Genomic DNA, 13,097 nt, shown 5'->3' on the forward strand with positions numbered 1-13,097 from the left:
GAATTAAATGTATGCAAAGAGAAATGCGTTGCTACGAGACTCAAATCAGTCATGTGATACATTTAAGGTCTGATGACAAGCCACAAAATCAAGACAGTTCTGAATCAAAAACGCAGAAGTCCGCCTTTAACTGATCTCACTGTGTCTAGCTACTGCAGAAATACACACAGCACTGCTCGGGACTTTAATTTACCCTCCCTTCTAATGGCACAGTAAATGAGCCTCTAAAAGTACAACCAAAGCATGAAAGGCTGAAGTAAACCCTGAACTGAGGGATCTTTGCATTTCAGGTTTGTTCGTATTTAACCCTACACGGTCCACTAGAGGGCATTAAAAGAGTATCTAAAGCTAGTTAGATTCACAGCTCACAGATAAAGCTACACACCTGAAACGGCAATTTTCTGGAAATTACTGCATATTATTTTCCTAAATCGTAGAAAGGCCACTGTATACAAAATATTTATTTCAACTAATCCACTTACTGGTTTGATAGTACAGTCACAGCCCAACACACCTTTTACGACCTAGGACATGCCCAGAATGAAAGGTTTCATATGTTGACTGAAGGCAGAATTTTTAATAGGCCTGTTCAGTCATCTCCCATCCATTTCCCAGGTGGCTCAGGGATGGATCCTAAAGCATTGGCAGCTACAGTATTTATACCATCTATCAATCACATCTGATCGGAATTGCTTTGGGAGAACCTATATTCCAAATTATCAATATTAGTATTGAAAAGAATGAAAATAAAAGATAGATTATATCCCAACACCGTGTAAACTGCACAGTAGAGGCAGAATACAGAACTGTGCCATGGTATAAATGTCTAGGAAATTCACTTTTGATTCAGTCCTGTAACAAGGCAAGTCTAGATGCAATGCTTAGGTAAGTACTTCAAACCCTCATCCACACTCAAGAGGGTTTTACACTTGTAGTTTAAACTTATCTCTCATTTGCAGCATGCAAACTTTTTGAAATAATGCAGAATTTGCTGATTTTAAGAGATTTGTAATCCGGCCACACCAGTTTACCCCTATTCACAGACAGACTACGAGCACAACCCACAAACTAGTTTGCAAGTGTCTAACTGGCAGTATGAAAAGCAGCAGCCTACTACCTCTTCTAGTCCAGGGATGGAAAAAACATCAGGAGCGGATGATGGCTTCTTCAAGAGTTTTTCATAGTATGTTTCAGCATCTGCTTGCAGAACCTCTGGATCTCCCACCAATGTATCCACCAAGTAAAGGCGACCTGGAATTAAAATAAAACACAAGATATTTTTACTTTTAAATGAACTAAGAAACATAAGTTTTAAAACGTTGGTTTCCCCAAAAGCTGCTTGGTGTAACTGGGTGCTTATTGTTCCCATTACAGCCTTTTATATAATCCTGATCTAAAATAGTAAGGCTGGTAAAAATCTATCTGTTATTTGCCTCTTGACATGCAATTTTACAAAGTAGAACCATGACAGCATCAAATCACATTTGTCTCCTTTGAATTCAACAAACCCAATCTCAAATTTCTCTAGGTGTAAGTAAATTGCTTTAAAGCTGGAAGAGCAAAAAAACCTTCAAAACACAGCCTGAGATTTAGCACTGTCCAAAAATATAACAGGAAAAGAATTCCAAAGCTTCCACTCTTTCTTGGAAGACTGCCCCTTTATGGGTCAGTCCACAATCTGTTGTATATCATTAGTTTTCTCTTTCTCTTTTTTGAGTAACTTCAATTGGGCACTTTCACAACAATGAAATCATGTCAAAAAATATTAAAATATTTAACTACATAAGAGTTCCCAAAACAGTAACCGCCACCTTCTATGCATCATAACTTAATCCATGAGACTCAATGCTGAAGGGTATGCATGCAACGTAGTTGTTAACTGCATGCAAACAAAAATTACATACATCTGATGCCTGTTACCTAAATGAAACGTCCAACTCAGTGCTCATGAGGAACCAAGCAACTTCTTTCTAATATAAGAAACTAATACTGATTGGTGATTCATCACCAGCTAAAGATAAAGAACATCAGAAGAAACGGGTTAGCAATCCAAATCGTATTCTGCCAGTCTTCTATCACAGGAAGGAAATAGTTTCAACTTAAGGGGCTGATTTTAATTCAATCAACAAGCTACACCTGCAACTCTCGTAAGCCCCAAACTGAGGACAAAATCTTCTACCACATTGCTACAGCTGGAATCTTAGTTCTAAATCCTCCATGGTTTGCTCTCACATGGCAGCTCCTGTGACCCAAGTTTAATGTAGAGTAACCACACTGATAATAAGTGCAAAGTAAATGGCCGAGCCAATGAATAGTCTTACAAGGGCCAGATTAAACTGTATTAAGTCTATATTAAGATTCAGAAACTATGAATCATAAAAGTACCATATTGAAAATGATACCTTTCTACGTAACAGTAGGAGGATGGGACCTGCAGTATCAGGTCAGACTTTCACCCATGATCCTACCACCCTCCCTCTGGCAGTGATCAGTATCCGATTCCTCAGCAAAAGGGTAAGAAACTACAACTGATAATTCACCACCACCCAGCACTGCTTAAAATGCTTTAAACACAATTTTCCTGCCCTTTGCAGGCAATCAGCTTACATCCTGAGGCTTGACAGCAAAGCTACGTAGTCAGAATGCTGAACAGAAGCTACTCTGTAAATGGTTTTCATAGTATGTTTGCATGTGACAAAATGGGAGAGAAAGCAGCATTGCAACACTGGCAAGTTGAGTCACACTATAAAGTCCCAACCAGGACTTAGGAATGGCAGTTTTCTTCTGCAGCGACCTTCCCCCGTGTACTCTGTAACACCATCAAGCAAAGAGGCCATATAAAGGAAAGAAATTAAAGATTATTATTAAAAACTTTAGTAATTTACCAAAGTAAATTTACTTGTAAATTAATTCTTTGCAAAAGAGCAGCATGTAAGACTCAACTTTAGCACAAAGAAAAATATTGCCTGAGCTAATAAACACTATTCATGAGATGCTACTTACAAGGCTACATCCTGCCATTGTTAAACCAAAGCAACTTAATAAGCACAATCATGTTTTCTACTTACTGAACAGAACAACCAGTAACTTCAAAATTACACTACCTTTCTGGTACATAATATGCTTATATTCGAAGGTAATAGTGACCATTTGAAGGATGAAATAATGCCACAGATTAAATGAGGCATTAGAGAAAACTTCTGATCAACTTTTCATTAATACAGCTCTCCACAGAAATACTTTTTTCCTCTAAAAAACACCTTTAGACTTCAAGTTAATTTGTCTTTCCTGTGTAATACTCTGAAAACAACCAAGTGTGTTAGGAACACATATTCCAATAAAGGGCAAATCCAGAAATTTTTCATAAAGAAAACAGATCCATTTGAGCTTCTGTGTATAAGGGAAGGGAGACAGAGTGAGGGTCCTTTAGGCACAATACAGAGCAGAAGTCTAACTTTAGGTACCCTGGAGAGTCCTCAAGAAGTCAGTTGTGCTAAGGATGGCTTTTGTGAACATCCCCCTAAAACTTGCTCACACATGCACGCACCACTAATACTCCTCAGTTGCCATAGGCAAGAGAAAAATCACCAGTTTGAATTTTTTTTTCACATTACCTAATGTGTTTCCCAGTTTTCCCCAGTATTTGCCCACCTGTATATGTCCTTTTATGCTTTTTTTCTATACAGAAACAAACGAACAAAAAAAAATCCCTCAACAAAGTCTAACTATAACTATTGTTATTAGGCATGTGACTACAATAATAATTATTGCTGGCTAACAGGATGTTAAAAATGGTCCAAAATCAAATGTAAAATAATTTCTTAACTTCCTTCTAAAAGAAAAGCAGCGATATTCTCCTGTGAGTGCTTCAGTCTGAGGCCCCTATCAGTATCTTGGGATACCAAAATTGCGAAGTTTCAATTACAGCCTTTTAACCTAATTTGAATTACAGGATTTCATTTTAATTTGATCTTACCTAGCAGCAACAAAAGAGCACATTGTGGCAGCCAATCTGCTGGACACCCAGTGAGCACTTCTTTCAAACGGGTGATGTGCACAAAGGGTTACCATCTGGGGGGGGGGAAGAAGGGGGGGCAGAACGGGTGAATCATAAAAAGGGGGCCTCTTGCCGCATCCACAGAGGAGGGACCATAAACCATAAGAAGAGCAAATTTAGAACAGGAGGCCTACTGCATTAGAGGGATTCCTGACATTTGTGCTGAAGGGGCTGCCATCCCAAATAGCCAAAGCTGGTAAAGAAGGTCAAGACATCATCAAGGAGGATTCTCCGGCAGCGGTGACAATGAAGGGTGCGCAGACAGGTACCGACTTTGCCTTTTACAGGGCACTGGCAAACGAGGAGGAAATGTATGCAATTCCAGGGGAAAAAAAAAACAAAACAACCAAAACGCATCTAGGGACAAATAAATAAATAAGAAATCTGAATGGCCATATTTCCATTTCAAGCACACAGAATAGATTTTAAAGCAAATACTAACACTGCTTCTGTTTTTCCTCTTTTGTTTCCATGGAGCAGTCTGGGCCACTTTCTCAAGTGAGGATGTGTAAGTTCATCTCCTCTCACTCTAGTGATTTGTCATCAATTTGCACTAAGAATCTGATTTTTAAAGTGAAAAGCTACCGTTAGAACCAGCTATACAAACAAGCAGGCACTGCCCATACAACTCAGTCATCTTTCTGAGATACTACCCTCCAGCACCTATAGGTACCTCAGCCTGAAACACCACGCTACTCTGCCAACAAGGCATAAACCAGGGCCCCTGTTTCAGCCCTGATCCCTGAACTCAGCTTTTTCTAAACCCATTGCTATCCCACTTCTGGTTTTCTTGAAAATAGAGAGCTGAATTTTATGGTGGTTTCAGGACATGGACAAACACCCTTCTGGAGAGGTAAAAGTCAGACAAAGTTCACTTCACTTATGAGCCATATGTGGGAATCCAGGTAGATCTGATTAACATGCTTAATGTAGATAAATAACAAATGCAATCACAAAACATGTTTTGCATCAGGTAGATAAATAACAAATGCAATCACAAAACAGAAAACAATGTTCTACCTTAAGCTAGAAATTAATTTTCGTAGATTAGAGACAGACCCTCATCATTACAGATTCAGCAAGAATTTCATTCTATCAGTTAAAGTAAGCAGGAAATATTTTTCCATGGGCAAAAGAATTTATACTCAATACAACAGAAAACACATGGTGCACACACTTGTATGTGAAATTCCACAAGTGAAATTATAGACTGCTGTAGTGCCGGAAGGTAAATGACATGCTTCAATCTAATCAGTTATTCTGAAGATTCTTGTTGATGATCCCTCTATATCCTCTGCAGCTAAACCCTGTGCCATAATAGAAATAATTTAACTAGAATATACATAACCACAGACTTATCTCATTAACATAATCCTACAGCAATTCACATCACACATATTCCTCAAGCTCTCTTTCACTATGCTAGTCATTTTAGTACCTATATATTAGTTTTACTATTTTGCCATTATCTAACAAATCAGTTACAACTTGGGACAATCAACTCTGTCTCTTTGTAAGGTGTTTTAAATGCTCATTGAAGTTTCAAATCAGTATGTATTATCAATATACTTAAGTCCTTTTTGATCATGAACCAAATACACAATTTATTAAATGAGATATTTGCTTTCATTTTTAAGAATTTTCTATTCCTGCATTCATATGTAGCTTATTAATAGTGTTTCCTTAAGCCAACAAGTTGGTGGTGCAGTTACTTCAGAGCAGACACATCACTGGCTTGATTGAGATGCGTTAAGGAATTGCTGGTACGCCCAGGAAAGACTTACTTGTTGAAAAAGCCATTTCAGAAATTTGTAAGAGCATTTAGGATGCAGCCAGATTGTAAAGCAAAATACATCAACCTCACTGTAGATGAAGCATGAAAAGTGTTATGTCTGAAGTGAATTAATCATTTATCTTACAACTACTTTTTCATGTTTTACAAACACAGAGAATGATACTACATGCATCCATTAAGAATGTTTACAGAAGAGCCATCAGTCACAACAGGATTTGTATCCAGACTGTACATCTTTGTACATTTGTGCAAATTTCTGCATACTTTTACATGTAAAAGTACAAAAAAATACTTGTGTGATTTCTAGTGGTGCAGAAACAACATAGATAAAAAGAACCTAACATTTCTAACTTTCAAGTGTCATTTTTTATTCAGTTTTGCCATTTCTAATGCTTGCAATAGCAGGACTGGTTTTATTTATTGGCTTTACTATTGGCTTTATTTTCATGCCAATATATTTCACAATCAACAACAAAAAAAACAAAACAAAACAAAAAAGCAGCAAAAAAAACTTCAGCACATTCTAAGTGTTTCTGACATTATTATGAGGTTTTTTGTCCAAGAAGTATTTTACTTTTTTTTTTTAATCGCAATACGAGACAAACACCCATGCAGCAACACAAAAAGACTGTCTATCATGTCAATATTTAGGAGTGAATGTTCTTGCAATTAAATCAGGCAACTGAGACCAGAACTCCAAAGATTTATTCTTAACGCAGGTGTGGTTTTGTGGCCCCCAACAAATCACTTCATCTTCTGTCTGCTTTCTTATCAGCTAAGTGTATGTCTTATCTACCACTTCAAAAGGGTGTGACGTTTTTCTTATCAGTGCCTCTGAAGTCACAACATAAAAAGACAAAGTCATATACCATAAATTGCTCTCTGTTCTCCTGTGGACTGTCACCGCCACACTATGGCAGCACAACCATGATAATGTCTAGGATCTAAAGATAAATTTTTTTGCCCTTCTAAATCACACACATAGAACAAAAGTGGTTTACACTAGCCTCCCATAGGAGTGGAACCTCTGTGTTGAACAGCAGTGCTTAACATCAACTCTTCTCCATCCCATCCAAAGAGCTTGAACAGCTCTATGCATGTGGTTATCATTAGACAACCGTATTTGTTTAACCTTCCAAAGGAAGGAAGAGGTCTCTGGCACGTTCCCGGGAGTACATGCAGAACCTGACTCTCACATCCTGAATTTAATTGAGCCAGTATATGTCAAAAACCCAAGTTCTAGTGTTAAGTGAAACTACACTATCATAACAACGTGTGGTGGCAACAGAGCTAGTGGGCAAACGCTGTGGTGTGATATCTGTCCAACATGGCAAGGCAGCTCTTAGCCACATGCTGTACACCATTAATGAAAACAATGTTCTTTCCCCAGTGCATTGCTTTTCACCATTACTAATAGAGCAATCACTCTTGGAACCCAAAGGATGAAAAAAAACCAACCCATTGGCGTTAACAGGTTTCTCTGTTTCGATCCAAAAATGACATTTATGTATTACTTACTATTCTGTCACAATTCAATGGTCAGAAGGGCTTCAGAAGAAAAACTAAATATGTTTCCATTGGTAAATAATTTTCTGCTGTGGAATCAATAAATGAAGGCAGAAGGGAAATAAATAATCTTAATCCCATTGCCAATTAAGAAACAAAACATTAAATAGATGAGTTCAGCTGTAGCTATACGTGTCATTACTGCGGATTCCATCACTCAAGTGGAGAGGAGACCAAATGTTAGGCATCCCAAATGCAGGATGCTATTATATTAGCTATCCCATTCCTGCTAACACATTTTTACTACTGATTTCAGAAAGGGGGGGAAAAAGCTTTAAGCATATACATTCATTTAGCAGAATGCAGATGAGCAAGGGCACAAACTAGACAAGCCTAACTCTGAATAAATATCAAACACCTTCAATTTCTACTCACCTCAATGAGCTTTGAAAGCCCTCAGAACCCTGTATGACCAGGGTTTGGTAAGTCACATGTGCTATTTACTTTCCAAAACTTAAAGTAATCTGCAACTTATGAAATGGGAAAAAAATAGACAAAGGAAATAAATAATTGATTTAATTATTTAGCTCTTTTTGGAAAAATACCTAGATGAAACCACATTATTTAAAATGTTTCAAATCCAGAAGAGCAAGTGCATATTGAAGAAATTACATAATGGCATTAATCACCTCTAAGCTGCAGTACTCCCGTACTGAAATTTTCAGCAAACAGGTTCCAACTACATCTATTTTTCCTCAGATGGATGTTAGCAGTGTTACACTTACAAAAATAAAGCCACACCCAACTCACAGTACAGATAAATTAAAATCCATCTGTGTAAACAGGCTATCTCCTGTCCTATTATACACAGAATGCACATCTGGACTGGCATGTTTTGCACTAAGTTCTAACCTAATGTAATTGAAAAAAGTTGAGGTATTATGGCCCAGAAACAGCCTTTATAAATAAAAACTGTAGCATACTGTGAAACCATGGAAGTGCTAACAGCTGTAACTATGACATATCAGGAATTCATACTTCTGCACGTTTAACTCTCTTTTTCACAGTGCTTAGATGCAAAAGAGAAGGAAAGAGCTTACAGAATAACTGAGAGAAGATGCAGTCCTGAAGAAATTAAGGCTTTAAGGTTTATGTTCACATCAGGTTTTGCTCAAGGAAACGCCATTGATTCAGTAGGTTTGCTGCTAATACCTCTGAACATGAGAACATCAGAATTGAGTTCTTAATAGGCACCATACAACCAAGAAATGAGCAGAAACGTTCCTGGAAAAGTCTAACTTCAACCACTGAAGGCAATGGTGTGAATTTTCTTGCATATGTAAGGAAAACAGATCTAAATTTGTCAACTTAATTATTTGTCTACCCCCTAAACAAAATAAAATATACAAGTTTTCCAGAATGACTATGTCCACATCAGGGGCTTTTTCCAGCACAACTATGTCAGTGTTACATCTCACTTCATACCCATAACCAAAATAGCTGCACCAGCAGAAGTTCATAGTCCGGGCCTGACCTCAAATCAGAGACTGACACTCAAATTCTAAGCAAAGAAGAAATGTGAGGCCCTGAATGACACTGAAATATATCACTGAAATATTTTCATTATTCAAAGAGGTTGATTTGAAAGGAAGATGACAGAAAAGAACCCGTGAACAGCAGTAGAGCTTTTCTGAATCACAAGTTCAAATGTAGATTGTGGTAATTCAATCCTTTACAAAGATGGAAGACTGAAAGGAGGATGCATTGGTCACAAGTCATCCTATAACTTAAGGGAAAAGACAATGTCTCCCATAGTGATAAACAAGGAACAGCGAAATGGCAGGAAATGACAACTGAGTCTGGCAAATGGTCTAGCATGAGCATGATTTCATCCCGTGGGGAGAAGCCAGCCAGCCTGCCAGTTAGGGCAGTTTCAGAAAATAGCCATATTTTAAGACCAAGGAGCATTTAAAATTATTACTGAGACACCCACTGTCACAGCCTGGCACCAGGGCTAGTATTTAAGCACTGCATTAAATACATCTCCCTGTTACCACCATCATTCAAAGCAGGTGTGGGAAACCTCAGGCCACACTACACACAGCCCCGTCTTCATTTCACACAAACTATGGGAGTACGTGTACAAAAAGTACCCGAAAGCCCTGGCTTGTTTGTTGTTCCCCAAACGAACGATACAGCAATGAAAATATGAGCCAACTGTCTAGATTTTCAGGGATACCAGTTTCAAATGCTGCATAATTTGAGTTGCAAATGCTTTACATATCTGACGAACCTACTGCTCCCACCAGTAGAGTGCATGAGTCCGCCTAAGAAAGCCCAGCAGCCTTTCAATTACTTGCAAGGAGCAATTTGTACAGCCAGACTAATCTCAAAATAAAGCAATTAATTTGAGGAAAAAAAAAGAAAAGAAACAAAAAAAATCCCTTCCCCCAGTAATTTCCACTTTGGTAAATTTATTATGCGGCTGCAAATTAATACGTCACCTGCACTAGCAATCACAAGCCTCTCAGCCTGTCTCAGAACTTGCTTTTATAAACAGCTGCATGTAGTGGAGGAAAAATGCAAACATCTCTCTTGTTTCTCTGTGCCATTGTGTCAGCTATTCTACATGTCTTTGAAGGTGCTCCAAAATCAGCATGGCTCTGCTTCTCCCTTTTTCTCCTTTTGGGAGGAGGAAGGAGCAGAGAAGGAAGGACAGGCTGGCAACAGAGGGCTAACTCTGTGCTTGCTGTGCTCTTGACAGTAAGGCTGAGATTGTTTAAATTCAGTTTACACAGGCTGTTCTGTAAGGACAAAAGAAACCACTGCTGGTGGTTAAAAATGCAAAAGGTTTTGATTGTAATGGCTTGACAATCAGCCAAAGATATGACTAGGGGGAAAAACACAGCAAGGCAGCTATGACCAGAATGGAAGAAACAAGGAAAAACACATGGCTTGACTTCAGACCAGAAAATTGACTTAGGCTTTGCATAAATGACAGCATACCTCCAAGCTTGCCTGATCCACAGTCTGCCTGGAATGAGAACATGTAGTCTAAAAGCAGAGCCTATTAAAAGGCATAATGTTTCTAAACGGCATCTGTTACGTACTAATAAGCATTACTTAAAGGACACAGGCCTTAAATTGCTACCAAACATGCACTTATCTGAAACTGCTGCAAGGCAATCATTACAAAAATGTCACATGACACCATGGGAATTTGACTAATATAAAATGTTTTTATTTAGTTTGGCTTGAAATCATTACGCAGAAAAAATATGGAGGCACTTTCTGAGATTTTGAAACTGTGCAACTTCACAGGAATGAAACCCTAGCAAGAATTACATCAGCAGAGCCATTTGCCATCTGTTGTCAGCAATACTATAAAGACCAGCCACCAGACAGCAGTTTGAAAGGTTACAAACACAACATTTTTAAGCATCCACAAACCTCTCAGTAACTGAGCAGGACCCAGTTTACTTCGGATATGTGCGACCTGAGGGTCTGCCAACCATTTTGCAAAGACACCAGAACTGTGAACTACCACACAAAGTGTTTGGGAGTCTCTCAGTACGCAACCATTATACGATGTGGAAAACACATACCAGCCTGCTCTACGTAGGTTCCTCTAACGTACTCACAACCATAATGTCTGTACACCTCCCACTTGCAAATTTAAACCGGCTAGACTTTCTCTTGTGGTGTTTGTTTTCTCATACTTTCCCCCAAGGGAAGGAGTGTATTCACTGCAATGCTATTATGAAAAAGGACTCAGATTTGTTTGCTGGGGTTTGGACTGTATTTTTTCTTTGAGGGAAACATTCAGGATTTTGTTTCCTGATTTCTTTCCTTCTAGACCATAACTACATATTTATGTTAAAGAAAGCAAGGTTTCAGTAACTTGCCTTACCTGTGGCATGGAAAGCAAGGAGGTTATGACAGCCCTTACCTCTCAGATACACACGCTCCTCAGTCTGAGTAAGATCCTACCTGTTCCGTACGTGAGATTTTAGTTAAACTGAAGGAATATGTTGTTGATCAGTCTCACTGTAGAACTTTGAATATCTTTTCTAGATGTGGGGGCCACGTTCATGATACATGGGCCACAAAAACAATCAGAAGGATGGAACACCTCCTACGAAGACAGGCTGAGAGAGTTGCAGTTGTTCAGCCCCGGGGAAGAGAAGGCTCCAGAGAGACCTTACTGCAGCGTTGCAGTACTGAGAGGGGGCTTGTAAGGAAGATGGAGACAAATTTTTTAGCAGGGCCTGTTGCAGTAAGACAAGGAGTAATGGTTTTAAACTAAAAGAGGGTAGACTTAGACTAGATATAGGAAAGAAATTTTTACAAACTTTTTACCTTTTGCCAGTTATTCCATAATTATTTTAAACATAGGTATATTCAATTAAATAACTACACCAAAACTTGGACAATACCTAGAAACAATGGCATCTGTTCCAAAAGAGGAAGGGGATGGAAGAACTATTCTAAACATTCAATTTGAGAGCAATGAAAAAGTTAGGGGGGAAAACGTAGACATTATCTCAAGTGCCCAACAATACAATGTGTACTTGGACATGCAAAGCCAAGTCCCATTCATCTAGAGATATTTTATTTAAAAACATTAGCAGAATTGAGAGACTTCCAAAAAAAGCCAACAGCATTATTACAAATGTTTGACTTTCATAAGTGGCTGATAGGAGGGAAAAAATAGAGCAATCTGACTACGGCGCATTTAGCCATGAGCAGCTAGAGGAACTAATGAACATCATCATTATTTTACTGAAGGGGATGAAGTAGGTGCTTTAGATAAATGGCAGCAACTTAAAATGCGTTTCAGAAGATAAATTCACTTTCTCTCCATTTACCTGCTAGTGTGACAAATTAAGAAAGAAGAGTATAAAAACAGAGCAGGAGGGAAAGCAGTGCAAAAGCTAACTGAGGTGATGCAATGGGCCCTTATCCAAACAAGTGCGTGAACAGAGATTCTTGGAAGTGCTCCTAGTCAAATATAAACCAGGAACACTACACACACCAGACTCCCTTGGAACTCCATAGTGGAGCATGTGCAGAAGGATTCACCTGTCCTAAAATCAGCTCCCTTACCAAGCACCAGGAAGCACTGCCATTTGGGAAGTAACATGTCAGTTTCAAAGCAATGTAAGTCCACCACTTATGGAATGGCTGAGTTCTCTCTGTTGGCCTCTGCTGGGCCGAGCAACTCTTTGCCTACTGTTAGAAACACCAGTAAATTAACTTTTGCGCTCCAGAGAGACCTTACTGCAGCGTTGCAGTACTGAGAGGGGGCTTGTAAGGAAGATGGAGACAAATTTTTTAGCAGGGCCTGTTGCAGTAAGACAAGGAGTAATGGTTTTAAACTAAAAGAGGGTAGACTTAGACTAGATATAGGAAAGAAATTTTTACAAACTTTTTACCTTTTGCCAGTTATTCCATAATTATTTTAAACATAGGTATATTCAATTAAATAACTACACCAAAACTTGGACAATACCTAGAAACAATGGCATCTGTTCCAAAAGAGGAAGGGGATGGAAGAACTATTCTAAACATTCAATTTGAGAGCAATGAAAAAGTTAGGGGGGAAAACGTAGACATTATCTCAAGTGCCCAACAATACAATGTGTACTTGGACATGCAAAGCCAAGTCCCATTCATCTAGAGATATTTTATTTAAAAACATTAGCAGAATTGAGAGACTTCCAAAAAAAGCCAACAGCA

The 13,097-nt window shown here is 38.5% G+C and overlaps 1 protein-coding gene across 1 annotated transcript in view; it reads right to left on the bottom strand.

The window, feature by feature from the left end:
• FAM169B (family with sequence similarity 169 member B) overlaps positions 1 to 13,097 on the bottom strand; it is a 40,340-nt gene that overhangs the window by 25,415 nt on the left and 1,828 nt on the right. Inside the window, exon 2 of the mRNA XM_014944636.1 lies at positions 1,118 to 1,251. Within this exon, the coding sequence (XP_014800122.1) occupies positions 1,118 to 1,251 (134 nt within the window). The remainder of the gene's footprint in view (positions 1 to 1,117; positions 1,252 to 13,097) is intronic.

The sequence above is a fragment of the Calidris pugnax genome, unplaced genomic scaffold, assembly GCF_001431845.1.
Source record: "Calidris pugnax isolate Ruff unplaced genomic scaffold, ASM143184v1 scaffold70, whole genome shotgun sequence".
Lineage (NCBI taxonomy): Eukaryota > Metazoa > Chordata > Aves > Charadriiformes > Scolopacidae > Calidris > Calidris pugnax.